The 26,758-nt window shown below is 47.0% G+C and overlaps 1 protein-coding gene across 1 annotated transcript in view; it reads left to right on the forward strand.

Moving 5' to 3' along the window:
• Positions 1-227: 227 nt before the first annotated feature.
• Positions 228-26,758, forward strand: part of LOC137658781 (RING finger and transmembrane domain-containing protein 2-like) — a 33,486-nt gene continuing 6,955 nt past the window's right edge. Inside the window, exons 1-4 of the mRNA XM_068393807.1 lie at positions 228-298; positions 2,507-2,676; positions 2,987-3,451; positions 20,398-20,528. Coding sequence (XP_068249908.1) covers positions 2,510-2,676; positions 2,987-3,451; positions 20,398-20,528 — 763 coding nt within the window. The 5' untranslated portion in view covers positions 228-298; positions 2,507-2,509. The remainder of the gene's footprint in view (positions 299-2,506; positions 2,677-2,986; positions 3,452-20,397; positions 20,529-26,758) is intronic.

Here is a 26,758-nt window from a genome sequence, read left to right on the forward strand (position 1 = left end):
TTTTTTTCATTTGCTACAAAGCACAGGACACAAATATCATGATCATCATTATCATTACTACTCTTGTCATTACTAATACATTATACACGTTTTTGTTGTTGTTTTAAAGCATCGTGGATAAATAGAAACAGGTACGAGATTTTCATGGTATTGTACGACATTTTTTAGCTCTTTGCTATACAACAATTGGATCCAAATTTGGTATCTGGCAATACTGGTCCCAAGCTGTGTCAAACTTACGTCACTTTTCTTCATCAAAACATTACTGTGCAAGGCAAGGGTTGCTCCTAATCCGCCTGTAAGTATTCTCTTATCTTCTGAAATTTTGTCACGTTTTTATACATATTTGAGGTCTCATCAAGGAATCGTAGTCAATTTTATGCGAGATTATTATTGATTTGACAGGAATTATAGGAAAATTCTGGTTTGTATCCATGTATAGTCACAAGATTGAAGGTTGAATATAGAACACTTAAATTTTGAAGTGTCCTCATTCATTATTATTATTATTATTGCTATTACTAGCTAAGCTACAATCCTAGTTGGAAGAGCAAGATGCAGAATTTGTGACGTAACAGGAGATATAAGTTGATAATGGGTGATTTAGAGGAAAATTGGAGGGTATACAAGTAGTAAACGTGTAAGGCTAGTCTAATGCTAGGCTAGCCTGACATGTGCTCAGTTGCCCTAAGGTAGTTTAGGCGCTGAAAGTTCTCGCTGCCCCTATTATACGGCCGAGTTTTTATATATTTTAACGTAACCTACCTTGTATGTTATGTAAATTAGGAAATATCTAGTGTAGGTCAATTTTCCTAATAAGTGTTCCTGTAGTATATATGTACTTCGATGTGGTGCAAATATTTGGGGGAAATCCGTATTTAAAAGGTGAAAGGTGTCTGGTTTCAGTTCCAGTTTCATCAGAATAGATGATCACCAGAACGTCAGTCTGTCAAGCCCAACCCCCCACTGTGTTGCCTAAGCACAGCAGTGGCCCCCCCAGTAAACAGCTCAAACTCACGGTCCCGGGGTGGGATCGATCTGCAGCCATGCGAATGGTAGGCAAACATGTACAACTGTACTAGCCAGGAGGCTAGTACAAATTATAGACATTTGGAGTTTACAATAACTGAAAAACCATTTATTACTAAAAGAATCGCAAGAACACCACATAACCCAAGGTTCCCTGACCTAATCTAACCTAGGAGCCATATCTTACCTATTTACCTCCGGGGGGGTTGTGGGCGATGCCTCCCTGCGACCACCCTCCCCTTAGACTATCGTGTTTATAGCTTACCCTGTCCCAGCAGACTAAATTCACCCCGAAACTAACTTAAAAGTACCAACTAACCTAACAAAAGAGGTGTATCCTTACTTACTTTCTTAACTTGGGGTCTATGGCCCCCTTCAAACCGGCCCAGGACCACCATATCCCTCGCGTACCCTAAGACCAAGTCTCAACCCAACTGACTTCACTCCCAAAACTGGGTTTTATAGATGTATCTCCTAGTTTCTCCCGTCTGTAAGATGTGAAAAATACTTTTTTTCTGATGATTAAAAACAAACCATTCAAAATACTTGTAAACACACAAGTAACACTCTTTATTGCTTCCATAAAGGAAATTATCATTTCTTTTGGATGCCGTTGGTACAGACATCTTTCTCGAATGCAAATTAAAGAAGAGTTGTTTCAAATATGACAGTTTGTGGAGGGAGGAGTTTGTATATGAAGAAGTGTAGCTTGTATAGAAAGTGGAGGTAGGAGATTGGCCGAGAGAAAGTCACGACAGTAAAAACAACTGTGATTGGCGATTACAAATGTTTTAAAGTACAGATACAGTAATACTGGATATTAGAAATCAAAGTTTAAACAGAACCATCTTATGGAAATTTCATGAAGTTTTCTGGGTCATTTTGTCATGCCGACCAAAGCAAACACCAAAAAAGGGGAATTATTACGAAAGTGAGTATATAAGTTTTTCTTAAACACCCAATGAGGATATAGGGGTTCACACTAGTGTATAAGTAGGGGGATATTCAATTATATTGGTTAAAAGTTTATGAATATTGTGCTACAGTAAAATAAAATTGATAAATGTATACCATATTATATTACTGATGGTAGTACTGTACAATCTCTATTTATTTAATGGTAATTTGAATAATATTGAAGATGGTATTTAGCTGAAATAAAAATATAATTAAACAATACCTTAGGATAATTTATTTAGCACAGAATCCTAATAACCTTCCCAATTATTTACCATATTGGCAACCCTGATACCTCGTGTTCTGTCCTGCCGTTGGTAACACTGACAGCTGAACTGTAAACTCGCTCACCTTTGTATGCATTTGCTGTGGAGCAACCGGTCAAATAACAACCATTCTTTCCTTTAGAATTTCAATATGTAAGACATTAAAGCTGCTTTCATAGTTTCAGATTTTGTATTATCAGACAAGAATTTCCTTTATATAATCTCTCTAGTAATCTAGTCTGTGGTATTGACAGAGTATGGCTGGTCATGGGCGACGAATCCAGGCATCTGAGGAGCGACGCAGTGTTTTGCCCCTCTCCCTCACTGGTCGCTTTCATTCCAACAGTTGGCGTCAAGTGTTCACATCTCTCCGACCGTTCGTAGCACAGACAGGTCAGCGTACCTTGAATACCTTTGCTCGAAGGTAAGCAAATCAAAAATATGTAACATTAAGATGGATATTTGATTACAGTACAATTTTTTTTTTTTTTACTAGTATAAATATAGATTTTCTTTGAATAGTCTTATATGAAAAAAAAAATTAATGGCAAATATTATTATTTTGAAAATATAATTCTTTCACAGGGAACAAACCTAACTTTTATGCGCTTAGAAGTGGTTGCTTTCATAAAATGAAAGACCAAGGGAGTGTTTTGAAGAAAATTATCAAAAATGGCAATTTAAATAGGTTGATTAAAGTCAAAAAGATATGTTAAACCCATCATCTTCCACAGGCTGCACCAAAGACACACAGATGGCCAGACACAAAACTCCTCCTTGGAAAGTGTACCTTTGGGGAATGATCCAGCAGGAGAGGCAAGGAATCTGTGGCAATACCAACACAGCCATCTTCCGTCAGGATTGCGAGTTGACAATGGCCAGCAACAAGACCCTGGGGGCGGACAGAATGTGGTCATTGACATTGAATCCAGCTCTAGAGGATCCAATCTTCTGCTAAACCCCACAAGCATTCCAGTGCACCAGGAAACAGAAAATAATGCTGCATTCGCATCTTTGGGAAATACCTCGCACTCCTCGCAAGATTCAACGAATGAAAGTGACGAAAACGATGCTGTTGCACATTCCCTACGTCCCTTAATATCCCGTGAAGTTGCAAATACAAGTTTAAGTGAAAGGGACAACGCCAACCACTCAGACTCTTCAAGCGACGATGGTGCAACTTCCGGGAATAACAATAGGTAGGGTATTATTTTACAAGTATTATTAACAGTTGCACATTATTTATTGTTTGCTGCAGATATGAGGAATTGTCCTAAAATTGATAAAAAATACAATTATTCATACAACAATATAAACCATTGTTCCTTAGTATGAGCATGACATCGGTGAAGCTGGGAGGTCCATTAAAACTTGAAGTACTTATAACTACTTACAAGTGTGGGTAGCCGTGCCTGCCTGCCAGTCATCCCGACTAGCACTTTTGACTGGCTGCAAGTAGTATGGATGTGTTCTTTGCTGTCTCAAAATTACAGCTATTAATTCTTTCTTTGTTCGGTAACCGAAATACAAACCACGCTATTTACATTGGGTTTACTTTCGGCGTAGCTGAAATTGACGAGCCAATAGATTTTAACGAGGGTTAACTACCCCTGCGCTAGTTAGGGGGGGGGTAGGGGAAGGGGTAGCTTGCTCTCCCCCCCCCACACACACACCGGTGATTTGTCTCACTTCACTTTTGGCTCGGACGATGTGCAGACGTGTCTGTCTATTGTCCTCGTTGACAGCCTTAATCTTTTTCTTTGCTTTTCCTCACCTGTGTGTTTGGAAGTTGGTATTCATCATGCGCAAGTGCCCTGGAATCGCCGCCCGCCCCTGCGGTACCTTCATGTCGGCGGTGGATACCGATCCTCACACCCTTTGCCCGCAGTGTCGAGGCCAACGGTGTGACAGGGAAAATTCGTGCAGTGAGTGTAGGGAGTGGTCTGCCTCCCAGTGGGAGAGGTTTGCCCGCCGGCGTAAGAAGAAGTCCAAGAGAGACCGTTCTCCTTCAGGGGTTGCCTTGAAGGAGGAAGGCTCCAGGGACTCTTCTTCTGCCGCCCAAACCTCCTCCGAAGCTCCCACTTGACCGGCCTCTAGTGAGAGGCCTCCGAGTGGTAGCGCAGACCCTTGTTCTGTTTCCCGAATTCGTGGTGCGGGGGAGGGCGTCGCCTCCCATAGTGGGGCGGCTCCCCCTCCTCCCCCGGGGGAGGATTTTGATAACGTTGATAACTCTGTTTCTAACGATGATCTTTTTCAGCTTTGGGCTTCCTTGGGGCTTAAGGGCCTGCCCTCCAAGGAAGCCCTGTTTGACCTTATCCAGTTTGGGGGCCGTTGTCAAGCAGATGCCGGTGATAGCAGAGGTAGATCCTCTGTCTATTGTCGACGTTGTGGTGACAGAGGCTTCCGACTGGTCTGGTCAAACCTCTGCGGCTCCTGATGTTGCGGACGTTGCTGAAGTCTCTCCTACCCCTTCCGAACATCCTTCGAAGGGGAAGGTGGGTCCCACGGTCTCTCCTGCGGCTACGTCTCCCCCTCGGGGAACATTCTGACTGAGACTCCTCTTCGGAGGACCGACGATCCTGATGACCTCCCTCGTGGCCGCCTTCGCCGTAAGGCTCTTTGTCCTCTTCGTCGCAGGGGCCTCCCGTCTCCCTATAAGGGAGTCAAGAGGCGCCTCTTCGAGTCGTCTCCTCCTCCGTCCTCCGATGAGGATCCTCCTTGCCGGGAGCAGACTGTAGCAGCCACATCCTTGAACCTCTCCGGTGATCGTTCGCGATCTCCTACGCCTGCCAGACCTTCCACCTCCTGCGCAGTTGGCCAGCAGACTCCTGAACTCGTCAGCCGACGGGCATCGGTCCCTTCTGGGCATAGGGATGTCTCCCATGGTGTGGGGGCTTCCCTTGCGCGTCAGGGTTCCCGTGCGCGCCCTCCTAACACGCAGTAGCGCGTAAGCGCTCTCCATCTTTGCAGTCTCCTGACTCACCTCGCCAGCGCTTTCCTGCTCGCCAGCGCTCTCCTGATGGTCAACGCCCCCCTGCTCGCCAGCACTCTCCTGTGGACAACATACAACTTCCTGTTCCTGTTACGCGCCCAGCGCGCCAATGGTCACCTGAACGCACAAGATCTCCTGCTCGTCAGCGCGCACCTGCGCATCCAGTTCCTGACACGCTCCCACGCTCCAGATCTGGACGCGGGCAAGGATTTAACTCCTCCTCGCCCATGCGTTCCTGCTCATTATCCTTCTCCTGCGCAGCAACACACACAGTCTCCTGCGCGTACATCCAGAGTTCCGGCACGCCCATGCGCCTTCTCTTCCTGAGCCCGTTCGCAAGCATTCGTCTTTGCGCGTCGTGCCACCTGCTCCTGCGCAGCAGTCTACGTATCGTCTTCCTGCGCGCCAGCGATCTCCAGCACGTCAGCGATCTCCAACGCGTCAACGATCTCCAGCATGTCAGCGATCTCCTGCGCGTCAGCGCTCCCCTGAGTCCCGACGATCTCCTGACCGCCCGCGCGATCTATCGCCTGCGCGCAAGCGCTCTCCTACGCGTCAGCACCACCTGGATCTTGACAGACATAGGTCTCCTGCGACCAGCTCGCCCACGTGCGGTCGTTCGCCTGCACGTTCTACGGGCCATCGCTCTCCAATGCGCCATCGCTCGCCAGCGCGCCAGCGTTCACCAGCGCGCCAGCGTTCACCAGCGCGCTATTGTTCGCCGACTCGCCATCGCTTGCCCACGTGTCACAGGTCTCCAGAACACCATCGTTCTCCTGCGCCGTACCTTTCTCCTGGCTTTCAGCGATCTCCTGTGCGCCCGCGCGTTCCTTCGCCCACGCGCCAACGCCTCGCCCGCGCTCGTTTATCTCCGTGCGACTATGCGCCCGCGCTCCAGCAGCCCCTCGTGCACGATCTTTTGGGAACTCCCCCGCGTGAGCACCAGCGCGACCCCCATTCTCGTCGGGTTCCGCAGCTCGTGGTGGCAGCAGGGACGCGTGTTTCCAGGTCGCAGTCAGGATCACCTCCGCTCAAGCGCAGGTCCCTCTCGCAGGACAAGGAAGAATCGTCGGAGAGGTCAAGGCAACTTTCTTCCCCTTCTTTTTTGCAGGTAGGCCCAGTTGCATCCACTCCGAAGGGTCAGGCGATCCCCTTCCCTCCAGCGGTAATTACGGACTCTGTGTCCGTATCTCGGCAGTCCTGGTTTAGTCCTCTGATGCGTGCGTTAGTGAAGGCTATGAAGCCGGCACTCGCCGATCTAGGACTCAAGCCAACGACGGCCTCGCCCCCGCGGAAGAGAAGGAGAGGAGTGGACTTCGTGGTGACTTCTCCCAGGGAGAAGTTGGTTCCTAAGAGGTCCGTCAGGAAGGCTCCATCCCCTTCGCAGTCGTTTTCTCCTTCTCCTGTGGACGAGGCGGCGGTCTCTCCTTCGGCACCAAGGGGGGAGTCTCCTCCTCGTGGAGGGGAATCGTCTCACGTGGAAGGTACCTTCCTGACCTCTTTGCTGAAGTCTTGTATCCCGCCCAAGAGGGAACCCAAGGACTCCAAGACGATTCCGAATTCCTCTTCGCGAATTCATCAGGAACCAGCCAGACCCCGGGAGAACGTCCACGTGTCTCCCCAGGAAGAGCTTCCGGGGACAGGAGACTTGGCTGCCAGTCCGCAGGGAGGTGAGTAGCACGAGTCTGAGCATGCCTTCTGGCAGGTCTTGAGCCTGATGAGGCAGCTCAACAGGTTCAAGGACCCGGAGATCGCCCCTCGTGAGGGCAAGGACACGGTCCTGGATCAGGTCTATGGAACTCAGAAGCCCCCAAAGGCCAGTGCGGCCCTGCCCTGGTCCCAGGGGGTGAAGAGTGCCAGAGACAGGGTTAACGCTCAGCTCGCAGACCTTGCCTCCTCCAGTCGTTCCTCTGCCAGGAACAGACTCCTCCCACCTCCTCGTTTACAGCAAAGGAGGTATTTTGAGATCATGGGGGAGTCTAGCCTCGCTCTTCCCCTCCACCATTCTGTGGAAGAGCTTACTAGAGGAGTTCCACTTGAGAAGCTCTCCGCCCGGCAGGTGACATTCTCGGCGTCGGAGATCCTGAGCCAGGAGAAGGTCGCGAAGTGCGCCATGCAGGCCACTTCGTGGCTGGATGTCTGGCTGGGTTCCCTGGGCATCTTATTGCGCTCCGAAGATCTGTCTAAGGAGAGCAATAGGAAGGCCCTGGAGACCTTCCTCCTCTCGGGCACTCGCTCCATCGAGTTCCTGGCCCACCAGGTTACCAACCTGTGGGCCAACTCGATCTTAAAGCGACGCGATGCGGTGACCGAGAAGTTCCATCCGAAGGTCCCCGCCGTGGATGTCTGCAGGCTCAGACACTCCTCCATCCTTGGGGGAAGTTTGTTTGAGCCCCAGGATATGGAACGCACAGCTGAGAGGTGGAGGAAGTCTAGCCAGGACTCGCTCCTCCAAAGGGCCCTTGCATCTCGGCCCTACAAGCCTCCAGCTCCGCAGCAACATCAGCAGCAGCCTCGCAGGACACCGAAGCAGGCGCTGGCAGCTAAGAAAGTGGTGTCTAAGCCCCAGCTCCGCAGCAACATCAGCAGCAGCCTCGCAGGACACCGAAGCAGGCGCCGGCAGCTAAGAAAGTGGTGTCTAAGCCCCAGCCCTTTCCTGTTAAGGACAAGAGGGGCGGTAAGTCCTCCAGGGGAGGCAAGACTCCTAGAGGGAGCGGCCGCAGCCGTAAACGCTAGGAGTGGCAGTCCCCCCGCGTGTCTACCTGTGGGGGGATGCCTTCAAAGTTGCGTGCACAGGTGGCAGCAACATGGGGCCGATTCTTGGACGGTCTCCGTGATCGACCAAGGTTATCGCGTCCCATTCACGACATCTCAACCTCCCCTGACAGCGAATCCAGTGTCGTTGAGCTCCTATGCCATGGGATCGGCAAAGGGGCTAGCCCTTCGGGCAGAAGTCGAGACCATGCTCAAGAAGGATGCTCTCCAGGAGGTCGTCGACGGCTCCCCAGTCTTCTTCAGTCGACTCTTTCTTGTAAAGAAGGCGTCTGGAGGCTGGAGACTTGTCATCGACCTCTCAGCTCTGAACAAGTTTGTCAAGCAAACTCTGTTCAGCATGGAGACAGCGGACACCGTCAGACTTGCGGTGAGACCACAAGACTTCATGTGCACACTGGATCTGAAGGACGCGTACTTCCAGATCCCAATCCATCCGTCTTCCAGGAAGTACTTGAGATTCAGCCTAGACAGCAAGACCTACCAGTTCAAGGTGCTGTGCTTCGGTCTCTCCACAGCACCTCAGGTGTTCACCAGAGTGTTTACCCTGATTTCGTCTTGGGCGCACAGGAACGGCATCCGTCTCCTCCGATATCTGGACGACTGGCTGATGCTGGCGGACTCGGAGTCAACCCTTCTTTGACACCGAGACAGGCTCCTGCGACTTTGCCAAGATCTGGGGATCTTGGTAAATCTCGAGAAGTCCTCTCTGCAGCCGTCCCAACGACTGGTTTATCTAGGCATGTTATTAGACACCAATCTCCACAAAGCCTTTCCATCAGACGACAGGATAGCAAGGCTGAGGAGGGTGGCAGAACCCTTCCTCAGGCGGGAAGAGCTTCCAGCCCAATTGTGGTTGCGTCTTTTAGGTCACCTAGCCTCCCTGGCCCGTCTGGTTCCGAACGGCCGTCTCAGGATGAGATCCATGCAATGGCGGCTCAAGTCCTGGTGGAGTCAAGGATCCGATTCCCCGGACTTTCTGGTCCCGATAGGACCCTCGGAACAGGCGGACCTGCGGTGGTGGCTGGTCGACGAGAACCTGCGAAAGGGAGTGGATCTTCTCGTCCTTCCCCCGGAATTGACGCTGTTCTCGGACGCGTCAAAAGAAGGGTGGGGGGCCCACATTCTGAACCAGAGGACCTCAGGCCTTTTGTCAGAATCAGAAAAGTACCTGCACATTAACCTGCTAGAGATGAAGGCCGTATTCCTGGCTCTTCAACAGTTCCAACGGACCCTGGCGGGTCACTCCGTGGTGGTTATGAGCGACAACACCACGGTTGTGGCTTATATCAACTAGTAGGCAGGTACTTTTTCACATCAGCTATCCTATCTTGCAGTAGAGATTCTGAGGTGGACCGAAGTCCACTCGATAACACTATCAGCTCGCTTCATTCCTGGCAAGAAGAATGTGCTCGCCGACAGTGTGAGCAGGGCTTCGCAGATAGTGAGTACCGAGTGGTCTTTGAATCCTCAGATAGCCAACAAAGTCCTGACTTTGTGGGGTTCCCCGACGGTGGATCTGTTCGCGACTGCCTTGAATTTCAAGCTGCCCCTGTACTGCTCCCCAGTCTCGGACCCCAAGGCTCTCTGGCAAGATGCTTTCCAACAACGGTGGGACAACATCGACATGTACGCCTTCCCACCATTCTGTCTGATGAGAAGGGTGCTGAACAGGACCAGACTATCGGTCAACCTGTCTATGACTGATAGCTCCGCTATGGCATCACGCCTGGAGACTACCCAGCATCTCCTCACGGAGAGAGGCTTTTCGCAACAGGTTGCGGAGAGAATGTCGCGGCACCTGCAAAAGTCCTCTGCGGGAGTCTACCAGGCGAAGTGGAGAGTCTTCTGTGGTTGGTGTCGTGGGAGAGGTATCTCTCCACTCGATGCCACTATTCCAGCAATAGCGGAGTTTCTCGTTTATTTGCGGGAGGAAATGCACCTTTCGGTCTCGGCGGTGAAAGGCTATCGCTCAGCCTTAAGCCTGGCTTTTAGGCTGAAACAAGTGGACATTTCTTCCTCGCTAGAACTCTCTCTACTCATACGTAGCTATGAGCTTACCTGCCCTCAGTCGGAAGTGAGACCTCCTCCATGGAACGTGGTTCGGGTTCTCAGGGCTCTTAAGAGACCTCCCTTCGAACCATTACGCCAGGCCTCTGATCGCCACCTGACTTGGAAAACGGCTTTCCTACTCGCGTTGGCCTCTGCCAAACGAGTTAGTAAACTTCATGGTCTCTGGTACAACATCGCCCATTCAAGGTGATGAGGGGAGGTAACGTTCAGGTTCGTCCCTGAGTTTGTTGCCAAGACTCAGAACCTTGGAGTGCCGGACCCACGGTTCGACTCTTTCAGGGTCACGAGTCTCCGTTCTGTAACAAGCGACCCAGACCATCTGCTATTATGCCCAGTGAGGAGTCGTTGGCGTTACTTGAAGAGGACAGCTGCAGTTCGTCCCCGCGTGCAAGCGTTGTTTGTTAGCACAGGCAGGACGAAGAGGAGGGTCACCAAGAACACCATCTCGGCGTGAATTCGAAGGGTCATCCACCACGCCTTGAATCCGGACCCTCCTCCGTCACGTCGCCCTAGGGCACACGACGTCAAGGGCATCGCTACGTCCCTGGCCTTCAAGAGAAACTTCTCTGTGACGCAGGTGCTTCAAGCTGGGGTCTGGAAGCGTCAAACGACCTTCACAGCCCACTACCTGCAGGACGTGACCCACAGGAGCCTCGATACGTTTTCTATCGGCCCTGTGGTGGCTGCACAACAGCTGTAACCTCAGGCTCCTTAATGGACAAGTAGCAGAAGATTGAGGGCGTTGTTACCCGGTTTTAGTCTGCGTGAATGAAAGAGTATGTGTGGCCCTTACTTCTTTCTTCATCCTCCCCTCTCTTGGGGAAAGCAGCATCCTGGTCTCCGCATAGCTAACCTCAACCTCTGCAGGTAAACTATGCTCCCTTGTGTTCCTAGTATTGAATTAATACTGTCGCGGCCCCCATACCCTGACGAGGTGGTATTGGGAACGTCCTAGCCTAGATTCCTATCTAAAGGACTTCAGGTCAACTTCCTGGGACGAGTCACTCTATATTCCTCCACACACAACTTACGTAGGCCACACGTTCCTTGCGGAGCAATGAACTTGTGAGGCGCAGGGACTCCTTTTCTCGAATGCTACTCACTCGGAGTCTGAGTCCCCGGGTAAAGCCAAAGCCAGTAAGGCTGGGGACTTTCCACCCTTCCTAAGGGGTAAGTCACCCAATGTAAATAGCGTGGTTTGTATTTCGGTTACGGAACAAATTACAAATTCGGAGATAATTTGTATTTTTCCTAACCATACAAACCTTAGCTATTTACACATATTTGCCTGCCAGCCCTGTCCCCCAAGTCAAGTCCTACCTCTAAGTGAAGTGAGACAAATCACTGGTGTGTGAGGGGGAGGGGTAGCAAGCTACCCCTTCCCCTACCCCCGCTAACTAGCGCGGGGGGGTAGTTAACTCTCGTTAAAATCTATTGGCTCGTCAATTTCAGCTACGCCGAAAGTAAAACCAATGTAAATAGCTAAGGTTTGCATGTTTAGGAAAAATACAAATTATCTCCGAATTTGTCATTTTTAAATATTTAACTTAGCCGGTGAATATATAATAGCTGAGCCTCCGGCGGCTCGACAGAAAAACACACAAAAACTCGCGAGCGATCGCTATGAAGGTTGCGGGTGTGCCCACTAGCGCCAACTATCGGCCAGATACCGCATATACATGTAAACAGACCCAATTTTTCTCTGTCGGCCTTAACGACAAGACGTATCAATACTCGCTGTATAACCTGGAATTTTCTCAACATATTTGGTGAAGTACTTCCTTTTGGTTTGAGCTTTCGCAGTGCAGGTGTTTTATCTTCAACTTAAATTTTGAACTCGTTTTTGGATAGATTTAATTTTTGATGACTTTGGATTGTTTTTTGGACTTTCTTTGACTTTTAAATGGCCGACCCTTCCCTTAGTACGGAAGTGTGTTTTAGGCTTTTAGCAATTATCTTATCACGTTATAAATTGTTGTTGTTAACTATATATTTTATATCTCAACCGCCTTTATTAGGCCTCTTCGATTAGCTTTCCATTTATAATAAACATCAAGATAAATTTTAATGATTTGTTTATATGCGACCTTTCCTATTCCTCCTCTAATCCGAGAGTAGGCGGTCCTAACTTGGAAACCGAAGTTAAACAACGTTGAGCCCTTTCAATCGTAAATAACTTTTACAGAGCAAATGATTTAAAACTTATTAAATAAATATTTTTTAGTAAATATTTTATGAAAGATTTTCTTTGAATAGTCTTCGTACTGTTTCAAAGATGAACTAACGTTTAGTTTATTTATGCTACGCAGTTTGCGCTCTATCGTTACGATAGAGAGAGAGAGAATCACGGTTTCACTTTGCAGAAAGAGTAAATCGATTCTGACGTTTTGTTCATTCTTCTTTCAAACTTAAATGTTTTAAATACTATTTTAAAGGAACTTGTTAATTGAAAAACCTTTCAGTTTTTTCCTTTGGTCAAATAACCTGTTTATTGACGAAAGGTAAGTGGGCTCTTCTCTTCGGTGCGAAATCAAGAGAGAGAGAGAGAGAGAGACGGAGAGAGAGAGAGGAAGAGAGAACGTTCCGATCTTTATTCTCGTCCCAAGCGAGTAACGTTGTTCTCGAGTCAGTTTTTTACTCTCGTCCCTAGTCTCTGTACTGGGAGAAAGGATAAAACGTTTTTAGTTTTTATTCTCGTCCCAAGGCACTGTACGGTGAGAGATTGAAAACGTAGTTTTGAATGAACTAGTGTTTAGTCTCCTTCCTAGCCACTGATCTTTTTATCTTAATATATGTTTACTGTTTTTTGCTTGTATTAATGTGCTTACATTATACGACTGATTTCGCAATTATAACCTTTTGATGAGGGTAGAATTGCGTGCTTCAGGTAGAAATCAGTTTTATTCATACCTAATGTGAATTGTTGTAAAATTCGATTTCAGTGAAGTAAGTGCAAAACAGAAAATCGTAGTGATAAAGTAATAATTGCGCAAAGTGTTATCAGTGTTGCGACCGAGGGTTCGTCTGTTCGTGCCTGTCGTTCACCTAGTCCGAGACCTCTTGCAAGCTCCCAAGCCCAGGGGAGAAGTAATGTCGTACGACTTATGGGTTCGAGAGGACTTGATCAGCGAACAGACGTTCCCTCTATGGTTTCAGGCGTGTCTCATCAACACCGCCCCTACCATAAGACGAGCGAGACGATTTTCTCCTCGTCATCCGAAGGCTTTTCGCATAAGAAACCGTGGAACAAGGTTTCGAGGCCCTTTAAGCGAAAGTCAGTCCTTTCAGGACAGGTCCAGCGTCCTAGTTGTAACCATTAGGACAGCTCTGACCCTATGCAGTCATCGGAAGACTGCTCGCCGCCTAAACAAAAGCGTAACACAGGCTCCGAGAGTCTTTTTGAAGGCAAGGTTTTGCAGTCAGACGTTACCCTCGTCTCTTACCGCAACCATTCCCGTTGATCCTAAATGGGTTGTACGGCAAGACATGCAGAATAAGCTTGCCTCTCTTATGGAGGACTATCCTGTTGAGCAGGTTCACGATGATCCTCGCCGCTTAGCTGATCGAGATCTTGGCCGTCAGCCGCCCTAACGAGCCTTTGCTCGTCCTGTTGACATTGACGTTACAAAGTCAGGTCAATCGTGTTTTGTAGAGCCTCACTCGATGCAGTCCCGTGTTGACTCTCAGCCGCTTGTGGACGTTCAGCCGCTGCCGCTTGCTCTTGTTGACGTTCAGGACGTTCACCAACCAGCAGAGTTGACTTGTTTTGACGTTGAGCGTCAAGCACCGCAGTCAAGAGTTGTTTTGACTGCTCAGTCTAAGCAGTCAAGGCAGTCTCGAGTTGACGTCGAACGTCCTCCCGCACCTGTTGTTGTTGTTACTGGTCAGTCCTTTAAGCAGTTACATGACATAGCGTCCTTGACTGCTACTGATTGCTCCTTTGCGTGTGGACTCTGCTTGTCAAGCATTGCCACCACGGCAGGTCTCTCCCTTGCTTGAGACTCGGCTATTGTCGGACAAGGTTCCTTCAGATGAGGAAGTTGCTGATCCCCCTCCTACTGATATTCCCTTGAGGACTCTGTCAGACGGAGAGGAGCCTAAAGCTGCTCAGCCCTCTATGGACTTTAAATAAATCATGCTGATTTTTAAGGATCTTTGTCCGGATCTTTTTGTAACTGCTGCTCCTCGTTCGCCTAAACGTCAGAGTTTACACTAGGCCTAGCTACTTCGAAGCCGTTGTTTTATAAGCTAGTGCTCTCTCGCTCTTCTAAGAGAGCTTTACGTTTGCTAGGCGACTGGTTAATCACCAGGAGGAGTTTGGGGGAGACAGCCTTTTGCTTTCCCTACTTTTAAGCTGGCTTTTAGAGCGAGAGTCTGATATGACACGGGAGAAGTTCTCGGCTTGGGAGTTCCTGCCTCTGCCCAGATAGACTTCTCAAACCTCATAGACTCTCCCTGGCGCCTGGCCATGAGACGCTCCAAGATTTTATGGTCGACTTCAGAGCTAGACCATCTCCTGTTAGGAGTTTTTTTTTTTCGAGCGTTTGAAGTTTTGCTGTACAATTATGTCATGCATAAACAAGGCTTTCAGGGATGGCTCCAATGATCTGACAGCCACGTTCTCTGCAGGAACAAGTCCCTCAGGGATGGCTCCAATGATCTGGCAGCCATGTTCACTGCAGGAGTACGTAAGAGGCAAGTGCGCTCAATGTATTCATTGTCAAGACAAACTTCACGATGAAGTCTACCAGGCTGTCTTGACAGCATTAATGGAAGGCGACTGGATGGTCTCTCTCGACCTTCAGGAGGCATACTTCCACATTCCTATACACCCGGATTCCCAACCGTTTCTGAGGTTTGTTTACAGGAATGTGGGGTACCAGTTTCGAGCCCTGTGCTTTGGCCTCAGTCCTGCTCCTCTCGTGTTTACGGGGCTCATGAGGAATGTGGCAAAATCCCTCCATCTATCGGGGATCCGAGCCTCCCTGTACTTGTACGACTGGCTTCTCAGAGCATCGTCCAGTCTTCGCTGTCTGCAGGATCTACATTGGACGTTGAGTCTGGCCAGGGAGTTGGGACTTTTGGTCAACCTAAAAGTCCCAACTGATCCCATCCCAGATTATTCTATATTTGGGGATGGAGATTCGCAGTCCAGTTTTTTTTTTTTCGGGCTTTTCCGTCTGCCACCCGAATAGAACAAGCCCTGCTCGAAGTCTAACTAATGCTGAAAAGAGAACGTTTGTTCAGTCAGGAGTTGGAACAGTCTCGTAGGGACTCTCTCATCCCTGGAGCAGTTTGTCTCACTAGGGAGACTACACCTTCTGCCTCTCCGGTTCCATCTAGCCTCTCACTGGAACTAGGACAAGACGTTAGAGACGGTATCATTCCCAGTCTCCGAACCAGTAAAGGCATGCCTTAAATGGTGGGACAGCAATATCAGTCTGAGAGAGGGACTATCCCTAGCAGTCAAGAACCCAAACCACGTGTTGTTCTCAGACGCGTCGGATTTGGGTTGGGGTGCGACCCTGGACGGTCGGGAATGCTCGGGTCTGTGGACCTCAAGTCAGAAGAGCATGCACATCAACGGCAAGGAGCTATTAGCAGTCCACTTGGCCTTGATGATATTCGGAAGCTTCTTCGAAACTAAGTGGTAGAGGTCAACTCAGACAACACCACAGCTTTGGCGTACATCTCCAAGCAAGGAGGCACACACTCCTTCACGCTGCTCGAGATCGCAAGGGACCTTCTCTTATGGTCAAGAAATCGAGGCATCTCCCTGTTGACGAGATTCATCCAGGGGGACTTGAACGTCTTGGCAGACTGTCTCAGTCGGAGGGGTCAGGTGATACCCACGGAATGGACCCTCCACAAGGACGTGGGCAAGAGTCTTTGGGCTACTTGGGGTCAACCCACCATAGACCTCTTTGCCTCCTCGTTGACCAAAAGGTTACCAATCTATTGCTCTCCAGTCCTCGATACAGAAGCAATCCACATAGACGCGTTTCTACTGGATTGGTCTCTTCTGGACTTATATGCATTCCCACCATTCAAGATAGTCAACAAGGTACTGCAGAAGTTCGCCTCTCACGAAGGGACAAGGTTGACGTTGGTTGCTACCCTCTGGCCCGCGAGAGAATGGTTCACCGAGGTACTTCAATGGCTGGTAGACTTTCCAAGAAGTCTTCATCTAAGGGTAGATCTGTTACGTCAGCCCCACGTAAAGAATGTCCATCAAAGCCTCCCCGCTCTTCGTCTGACTTCCTTCAGACTATCGAAAGGCTCTCAAGAGCTCGAGGCTTTTCGAAGGAGGCAGCCAGTGCGATTGCAAGAGCGAGGAGAGCTTCTACCATTAGAGTATACCAGTCGAAGTGGGAAGTCTTTCGAGACTGGTGCAAGTCAGCATCTGTGTCCTCGTCCAGTACCTCTGTAGCCCAAATCGCAGATTTTCTTTTACATCTGAGAAAGGTTCGCTCCCTTTCAGCTCCCACGATTAAGGGCTACAGGAGCATGTTGGCTTCGGTCTTTCGACATAGAGGCTTAGATCTTTCCAACAATAAAGATCTCCAAGATCTCCTTAAGTCTTTCGAGACCTCTAAGGAACGTCGTTTGGCAACTCCTGGATGGAACTTAGACGTGGTCCTAAGGTTCCTCATGTCAGACAGGTTTGAGCCATTACATTCAGCCTCCCTGAAGGATCTCACCCTCAAGACACTTTTCCTAGTGTGCTTGGCTTCGGCTTAAAGGGTCAGTGAACTTCATGCCTTCAGTAAGAACATCGGCTTTTCTACAGAAAAAGCCACTTGTTCACTTCAACTTGGTTTCCTGGCCAAAAATGAACTGCCTTCTCGTCCATGGCCTAAATCTTTTGATATTCCTTGCTTATCAGAGATCGTAGGCAACGAACTGGAAAGAGTATTATGTCCTGTTAGAGCTCTTAAGTTCTATTTAGCTCGTACTAAGTCATTACGAGGTAAATCTGAGGCATTATGGTGCTCAGTTAAGAAACCATCATTGCCTATGTCAAAGAATGCTTTGTCATATTTTATCAGATTTTTAATACGAGAAGCTCATTCTCACTTGAATGAGAAAGACCGATGTTTGCTTAAGGTTAAGACGCACGAAGTTAGAGCTATAGCAACCTCCGTGGCCTTCAAGCAAAATAAATCTCTGCAAAGTATTATGGACGCGACTTTTTGGAGAAACAAGTCAGTGTTCGCGTCATTTTTTGAATATACTTACCCGGTGAATATATAAATTAAAGGCCTCCCTTCCTCCCCGATAGAGACCCAGCGGGATGAGAAAAATTGGGTCTGTTTACATGTATATGCGGTATCTGGCCGATAGTTGGCGCTAGTGGGCACACCCGCAACCTTCATAGCGATCGCTCGCGAGTTTTTGTGCGTTTTTCTGTCGAGCCGCCGGAGGCTCAGCTATTATATATTCACCGGGTAAGTATATTCAAAAATTTATTCTATAATTAGAATATCATTTTTATCTTTATAGAATGAATGGAAAAGACTGACCATATAAAGCCAGTAAGAAGTGTTGCATGTTTATATCCAAAGCTGTCATTGATCCTTATCTTTATCCTTTTTGCAACAGACATAGGTGTTTGCAGTCCTACCCTTGTTACGAGGGCAGTGAGATTCTCCCATGGCTGTTGCTATCACAACCTGAACCCAAATGAATTGGCTTTCCTTGGGCATTGCTAGTGGGGTGAGAAGGTTTTGGCTGCTGCCAAGACTTCTTAAACTGCCCCTGTAGTGATTATCCTAATTCCTGCTAAATCTGTGGAGGCACTGGAGGACATGGTACCCACTGGTTTCGTCTCGACTGCTTTTGAATTGAAGAGGCCCGTGTGACCTCTTCCTCTGTGGGAGTATCCTTGTTGGTGGTAAAGATCTTGACACTGAAGTAAGCTGTCAAGTAGAAGAAGTGCATGTACTCCTACTTTTCCTCGTTCCTCTTTATCAGATTTTCCAACTGCTGCTGTTTAGAAGGCATCGCAGTAGTTTGGGAATACTGATCGACAGGAGTCCCATGAGATTCCAACCGATGTCTCTCCTTATGTGTAAGAGGGAGAGAGAGAGATAGTGACAGTATTTTACCAAGAACCAACCTAACCAGGCAAAGTATTTTAGCACTACAGTACAAGCCTATATGTTCCTGTTACCAGGGCTTGGTCTCATACGAGACTAATTACCCTCATTGTTGTTCAGGATGAAGGGTTTTGTCCTTGTCTTCCTTTTCTTGGACTTACGATAAACACCTCAGTCTCTCTCTCTCTGAAGACACCTCTGTATTGAAGGGAGAGAAGATGACTTGTGGTGAGGGTCCATCGCAATTGAGGTAGCGAACTTGGGGTGAGAGGAGAACTATTGAGTAGTCTCCTCACTTTTACGTCTGATGAAACATTTTTTCTTGTAAGTGGGATTGGAAATATGATTCTTGGTCTTCTCATGATCACACTTTTCGTGAATCTTGGGTCATTGGAGACACTTCAGTGGGCTAATCCTTATGAGGCCAGCGTAGCTCTCTTGGGACAAGAATCCTCATGTCCAAGATAACTATTTTGACATTAAGCCTAGAATAAAAGGTAGAATGACTGGCGTTCTACTCTTCTTTTTCCCCTTTCTTGTGGGTGACACAGTTGCTGCCGCTATGGGCTAAACCGTACGTTAAATACAGATGAGCTCCATAACTAAATAACATTTCTCTACAGACAGAGTTTGTTAAGAGGTATTTTCCTCTTCCTCCAAGACAAAGGGGAGTATGGATAAACTGTATTTGATCAAATTTCTCATAATGCTGTAGCTGCTGATACAGTCTGACAATGTAGGTTCTCCCGTGATGATTTACCATTTACATTTGGTATGGGCATTAATTAATGTCTGTAGCAGTGGCAGCTCATGGCTTAAATTAGAGTGGGGTGTTACTGCTCCAGAAAATTTGTAACCTCTCTTTTAATATTGTGTAAAAGGAAACAATCAGGTTTAAGAAAATTTGTTCAGACACTTGATAGATTCCTAAAAGAAGAAAATAAAAAAAAGTTTCTTACTCTAATATAAATTGTTACTGTTAAAGCTTGATCCATTCCTTTAAAAAAGAAATCCATTCTTCTTGTTTTAATTTGCGTGAAAAGGTCAATAATTTTCTCCTTGATCTCTGGATGATGAGCAAGGAAATTTTTCTCCATTGAAAGCACTGGAAGTGCATCTAGTCTCTCTGAATTCATAGTCCTTTGAAAAGTGTTTGCTTTCAGGCGTAGTCATGGAAATTGTGAAGGGAACAATATTTTAAAAAAATAGTAAAAAATTAATGAAATAGAATATCTAGAAGTAGGATAGTAATCTAATTCTACACTTTATCATATTCAAGAATGTATTACACAGATTTCTAACACAACACACATGTAGTATGACGTGTAAAAAAAATTCAAATTTCTTCCACCAACACGCCAAAGTCGTGTGGGAGTGACAGTGCTATATCTCCATCTGAAGCTTGTGTCCTGCTTCCTATGTGCACTTGCGCACAACAGCAAAATACCACACTGCTTGAACTGTGAAGTACGCAGTTCCATGCTAAGGTTTTTTTTTTTATTTCTTTCATTAATGGAAGGATGGTATATTGTGCAAATAGATAGAGCGAATTAAAGGAAAAATTATACTGACTGTTATTGATAATATCAAGGGAATATGAGGGTTGCTGCAGTTCCACAATGCCACTGGATCAGGTGCTTTTCCAATTCTCAGAAAAGCTGGTGCAGCCAGAAATTTGGTTCGTAGTGGCTTCCTTCTAAGGATGAGTCTCCTATTAAAGAACGATGATTTGTATAGTCAGGAAAAATGCAACTAATTTTTAAAAATTGTGACTTTTCAATCACTAAATCTTGAAATATGATAATGTTTGAGACTGTAAAAGTATATGTAACCTGTCTTGTTTTATTTTTGCGACTATAGTATAGTTTCCTCAGTATCTCCACCTCTTATATGATGTAAACGATGCTGATTACTGAAACATCGAAATTGTTATTTATTTACTGGGAGGGATGAATATTCAAGAAGGAAAGCTTAGTCTTTTGACGAAAGTTTTTCGTAAATATTTTGACTATGCAGCGCAGATTAACATTTTTTCCCACTAGGTCATCAGGAATGTTTAAATGGTTAATAGATTCAAAGTTGTTTTTAACAGCTTTGGTATGCGGTAGCTAATTGCAAGTCACTTGATGATGATGCAGTTTTAGCAAGTTTATGAAGGTTTTAAGTTCTCATGATGCCAGCTAGCCACTTTATTTCACAATCTCCACAGGAGCCCAAGTGATTCCTTGTTTGACCTCCTGAACCAGTTTCCTGAAGTACACAGCCTGTTGGTCGTTGCCTGGCATTACTGCATTTTCTTTTTGATTTTATTGGCCAAAGCATTCTTTGATCATTTCACAGGTAAGTTATTATTGATTTAGTCTTTAACCTTTTTTGGGGGAATTCAGTGTTTATGTTTGCATGAAATATTGTGACTGTGAATTTCAGTGATGACTTTGAAACCATCCCCAAGCATTCCCCACCACCCCTGCCTAGCTTTGACTCACTCTCATTCTTAAGTAAGTAATACCCAGTGTTGGTCGAAAGGTGTGCCACAGTTGCAACATAAACTGGTGTCGTATAGGAGCTCTCATGTTGAATTTAGTGGTGTTTTACTTACAGTATACACTGGAAAATGCTACCATTTTATCTGACAATATATGGCCACTGTATTGTTTTATGGATTTTGATTTGTAGTAATGACAGTAGAGGTAATTGGAGCTTTGGCCTGCCCTTTTAATATTTTTTTATTTGTATATACTGTACAGTAGTGATCCCATTACATAGGCATTGGGTGAGTTCCCAAGACATAGTTCTTCAATATAAATCATCTTATTTGTATGATGTCTATATGAAATGCACTTGATGCTCTAAATTTAGTTATTTAGGTATTTACATCTTTTTTTCTTGATGATTAAATACATTAATATCTTTGGATTCCTTCGGTCACATATCTGAGCTAGTAAATGATGGATGACTTGTTTAGCCCAAAAATATTAGGAAAACTTAAACTGCTAATAGTTGCATAAAGCATATTGTATAGCATGAGATTTTATGTAAATCTAATTTGAAAAGTTTAAACCAATTCAAACATAAAGTAATTATAGACAGTGACTTGCATTATCAGGAAACATGTAAATGTCATCAGAGCTTGAAGGAAACCTGCCTTTGGTATTTTACTGAAATATTTAGACACCATTAAAAACATGCTCTGGGTTGCATGTATATACCCAATTGTACAATATAACATCTTTGTTTGCTTATCCCAGATTTTTCTGTGTTTATATACTGTATTTGTCCCGGCACAGATACAAACCCTTCGCTATTTATAGGAGTATTAACTTTCGGCAACGCTGAAAACTAGCCAAGAAAATTTTAGTGAGGGATAACTACCTCATTCGCTAGTTAGCGGTTGGGGTAGACCGGCTACCTCACTCACTCACACCCGTCGACTTAGTAACCACTTTTGCCTTTGGCTCTCCCGTTAACTTATAAACTGCCTTGACTATTAGTATTGCTTTTGTTTTTTCTTTTGTGCAGGTGTGTGTGTGTGGTTGCTGTCCCGTTATGTGGACATGTCCTGGTCATGAGAGCCGCAGCTGCGGTATCTTCATGTCGTCCGTTGAGACGGACCCTCACCTCCTGTGCCCGGCTTGCCGGGGACATTGGTGTTTACGGGATTACACTGTGTTGAGTGTCAGGAGTGGCCTGCCTCCCAGTGGGAGAGGTTCATGCATAGGAAGAAGAATTCTAAGCACGATTCTTCACCTTCAGGGTCTTCCTCGAAATTGAAGAATTCACGGACTTCTGCTTCTTCCACTCCCAAATCTCTTTCCGAAGCTGCTCCTCTGCCGGGCCCTTCCAGGGTACAGTCGAGTGAATTGGCGCCTTCCCTTCCCCAGGAAGTGCCTGCCCTTTCTTTGATCTTGTATCCTTTTGGCCATCGCTGGACGTCGATGGTCCCCCTTCGAAGGAAGCTCTCTTCGAGCTCCTTCAGAGGGGAGCAGAGAGAAGGCGGTCATCTCCTTCCTCCGAGGAGGTTGATCCTCCTAGTGTGGATGCAGTTGCTGCAGCCCATCAGTTCCGGCCTTGAGTCTGCTTCTGACACAGAGGAGTTGGCTGATCCACCAGGGGCTGTGGCAGAGCTTTCTCGACCGCCTCAGGGTATTGGAGGTCCCCTTACGCTTATGGTTCTATTCCATAGGCAGAGCTAGAGCCTTGTCTTAAGCGACGTTCTCCTTCAGGAGAACTTTCCTCCCCTGCGGAGGAAGTTTCCTTAGAGCTGGACCAGTCTCCCCCTTGGGCGGAGTCTGCTCTGCGTTACTCTCCGGAGGATCGTAGGGTGGAAGGGTTTGTGACCCCCTCTCCATCCTGGATGTTCTCCTCAGTCTGTGAGGAGATGCCTTTTTTAACCTGCTGGCGTGATCGTGAGCCTTCAGGCTCTCGTCATGTTGATCCTGTGGGTACTCATGACCTTATGAGGCCTTCGGGCCTTCGTTGCGCTGGACTTTCGGGTTCACAAGACTTTGAACCTTCGGGTTTTAGTTACGCTGAGCCTTCGGGCTCTTGTGCCATCAGTGACGCTGAGCCCTTGGGCTCTCGTGCCTCTCGTCTCGCTGACACTTCGGTGTCTTGTGACAGGGAAACTTCGGTTTCCTATTGCGCTGACCCTTCGGAGTCTCGCAACACAGGTTACTCTGACCCTACGGGCTCTCATGCTTTAAGTCACGCTGACCCTTCATGTGCACTCAAGATCTGAAGGACGCATACTTCCAGATCCCAATCCATCCGTCTTCCAGGAAGTATCTAAGATTCATGCTCAACCAGAAGCATTACCAGTACAAGGTACTGTGTTTCGGTCTTTCCATAGCACCCCGGGTCTTCACGAGAGAGTTCACCCTAGTATCATCTTGGACTCATACACTTGGCATCCGTCTCCTAAGATACTTGGACGACTGGCTGATTCCGGCAGACTCAGAGGCGGAGAAGGACCTTCTCCGCCACCGAGACGAGATTCTAAGGTTTGCCAGGATCTGGGGATCTTGGTAAACCTTGAGAAGTCTCATTTGCCTCCCTCTCAAGAACTGGTATACTAGGCTAGGCATGCGCATAGACACCCTAAGGCACAAAGCTTTCCCATCAGTCAAAAGAATTCAGAGACTGAGGGAGATAGTACAGGTCTTCCTCAGACGGGAAGAGCTCCCACCGCAGTATTGTCTTCGCCTTCTCGGTCACCTTTCTTCTCTGACCCAACTGGTCCCCAACAGTCTCCTCAGGATGAGATTTCTGATTTCTCGTGGCGTATGAAATCCCAGTGGAATCAGACTACCGATTCCCGGGATCAGCTAGTCCGCACAGGACTAGAGGAAGAGTCGGATCTCAGATGGTGGCTACCAGAGCCGAACCTCTGCAAAGGGGTCGATCTTCTCGTCTCTCCCCCGGATTGATGCTCTTTTCAGATGCATCAAAAGAAGGTTGGAGGGCTAACATGCTGCACCATTACATCTCCGGCCAATTGTCTGAATCAGAAAGGTACCAGAACATATATCTCTTAGAGATAAGGGCAGCCTTTCTAGCCCTCAAACAGTTCCGCCAGATCCTGGCGGGGCACTCCGTGGTGTTGATGAGCGACAACATCACAGTAGTAGCTTATCTGAACAAATATGGCGGTACCTTTTCACAGGAGCTATGCCATCTTGCAGTAGAGATACTCAAATGGGCAGAAGATAACTCGGTGACTCTATCAGCTCGCTTCATTCCGGGCAAGCGGAATGTGCTAGGTAACAAGCTGAGCAGAGCGACTCAGATAGTTGTCACTGAGTGGTCTTTGAATCTTTTGATAGCCAACAAAGTGCTGACTTTGTGGGGTTCCCCGACTGTGGATCTGTTCGCAACGGTCCTGACTTTCAGGCTCACGTTATACTGCTCCCCAGTCTCGGATCTCCAAGCTCTTTGGCAAGGTACTTTTCAGTAACTGGATAAACCTGGATGCTTACGCGTTTCCCCCGTTCTGTCTGATGAGAAAAGTCCAACCAGGTACGAGCAAGCAACAACTTGCAAATAACTCTGATACCTCCGCTATGGCATCATGCAGAATGGTTCCCAGACCTTCTGCTACTCCTTACGAAGATCCCGAGGGAGCTCCCTCCACGACACGACCTCATCAAACAACTACATGCCAACATCTTCCACAAGGCCGTAGTTCGCTTCAGCTTCACGCCTGGAGACTGTCCAGCCACTCACACAGAGAGGCTTTTTGCAACCAGTTGCAAAAAGAATGGCTGGAGACCTCAGGAGATCCACAGAGGGAGTCTACCAAGCGAAGTGATCCGTTTTCTTTGGTTGGTGTCATGGGAGGGGAATCTCTCCTCTTGATGCCTGTTAGAACCATAGCAAAGTTCCTTGTACAGTGAACCCTCGCTACTTCGCGGTTCGACCATCGCGGATTCACCACTTCGCGGATTTTTTCCATAACCCATGTATATACAGTAATATATATATATATATGTATGCATGTATTTATGTATATATGTAGGTATGTATATGTGTATACATATAAATATATATATATACACACACACACACACATATATATATATATATATATATATATCTCTAAAGTAGGAAGATGTGATGTAGTTCTAAGGGAAAAGTATGGGAAATATGTCTGGGTAATAAGCAAAGCTCTACCTCCAGTTTGTTTCTACATTATGATCAGAGATAAATGTAAACAAAACATTGGTTGCCATTTTTTATCGTGCTTTTTAGCATGTTTAGGAAATGCATGATATAAAATCACCTTTAATATTTGTGCCTGTTTTAGTTTAGGGTACTGTAGTACATGCATTAAGTGTTCTGTACATTAAAGGGTAGTTTGTTAACAGTACTACGTACAAGGGAAGGTTTTAAAAGTCTGAATATACATGTTGAATAAATAGGTAAATATGGTGTCACTACTTCGCGGATTTTCACCTATCGCGGCCGCGACTGGAACCTATCTACCGCGATAAACGAGGGTTCACTGTATACCTTCGGGAAAAAATCCTTCTCTCGGTCTCGGCAATCAAAGGCTACCGCTCAGCCTTGAGTCTCGCCTTTAGACTGAAAGGAGTCGGTATTTCCTCCTCGTTGGAACTTTCTTTGCTCATACATAGTTACGAGCTTACTTATCCCCAGGTAGAGCTTAGACCGCCCTCTTGGAACGTGATTCGGGTCCTCAGGTCTCTGAAGGGCCCCCCCATATGAACCATTATGTCAGGGTTCCGATCTCCATCTCACATGGAAGACGGTGTTCCTGCTCGTGTTGGTTTTGGCCAAGAAAGTCAGCGAACTTCATGGTCTATCTGCTGACGTTTCCCACTCTAGGCGATGGGAAGAAGTAATCCTCAGTTACGTCTCTGAGTTCGTGGCTAAGACTCAAAGTACGGGTGTGCTGGACTCCAGGTTTGGCCCATTCCGGATAGAGCGTCTTCGTTCTGTAACCGAAGATCCAGACCAACTGTTTATATGTCCAGTAAGGAGTCTGAGGTGTTACTTGAAAAGAACAGCAACAGCTCGCCCCCGTGTGCAAGCGCTTTTCGTTAGCACAAGGAAGGTCAAGAGGAGGGTCACAAGGAACAGTATTTCCTCTGGATAAAGAGAGTGATTGAGAATGCTCTCAATCTAGACCCTCCTCTGTCCAATCAACCCAGAGCTCATGACGTTAGGGGCATTGCAACGTCCCTGGCGTTCAAGAAAAATTTTTCTGTGGCACAGGTAATGCAAGCGGGCGTGTGGAAGCGTCATACGACCTTCACCACCCATTACCTGAAAGATATAACCCACAGGAACGTGGAAACCTTTTCCATTGGTCCTGTGGTGGTTGCATAACAAGTGATTTAATGCCTCAAGTTCCTTGATGGACAGGTAGCAGAGGGTTGAGGACTAAGGTTATCCAGGTTAGTCTAGGGTGAATGAGAAAGAATGTCTGGCTCCTTTCTTCCTTTCACCTTCTTTCCCCCCCCCCCCCCCCCCCCCCCCCCCCCGAGGAAACAGCTCCGCAAGACCACAGCATAGCTGCCCTTCAACTCTCTGCAGGTACGATTCATTTCCCTTGTGCATCCTGAGTATTTGAATATACTTGGTCACGTCTCTAATACCTCTTGAGGGAGGGTATTGGGTATGTCTTAGAACTCTATGCTTATTTTCGAGTTCCTACGAACAGTATAGACAAGCCACTAGTCTCTCTCACACAAGCTTCTGCAGGCGGCTATCAGTGTGTTACCTTATATCTACAGTACTTTGATTTTAGCGAGGTTAGGGTTCCTACTAATTAGATCAAAGATCAATTTAGAGAGAACCTCGGGTCATAGCCGAGGCCAGTTTCTAGATGACTGACTGACACTAGCAGACTTGGTGGCAACCTTGCGTTAGCACCGGCACTTCTGAAATCTTTTTATTAAGATCAGGTGTTAATGGTAAACCTTTGGAAGTCTTCCCTACTTCCTTCTCTGAAGACTGGTATATCTGGGAATGATTCTAGACACCAATCTCCGCAAAACCTTCTCATCAAAGACAGGATAATAAGGTGTAGATAGGTCACAAGACCCTTT

This window comes from Palaemon carinicauda, chromosome 19 (assembly GCF_036898095.1).
Source record: "Palaemon carinicauda isolate YSFRI2023 chromosome 19, ASM3689809v2, whole genome shotgun sequence".
Classification (NCBI taxonomy): domain Eukaryota; kingdom Metazoa; phylum Arthropoda; class Malacostraca; order Decapoda; family Palaemonidae; genus Palaemon; species Palaemon carinicauda.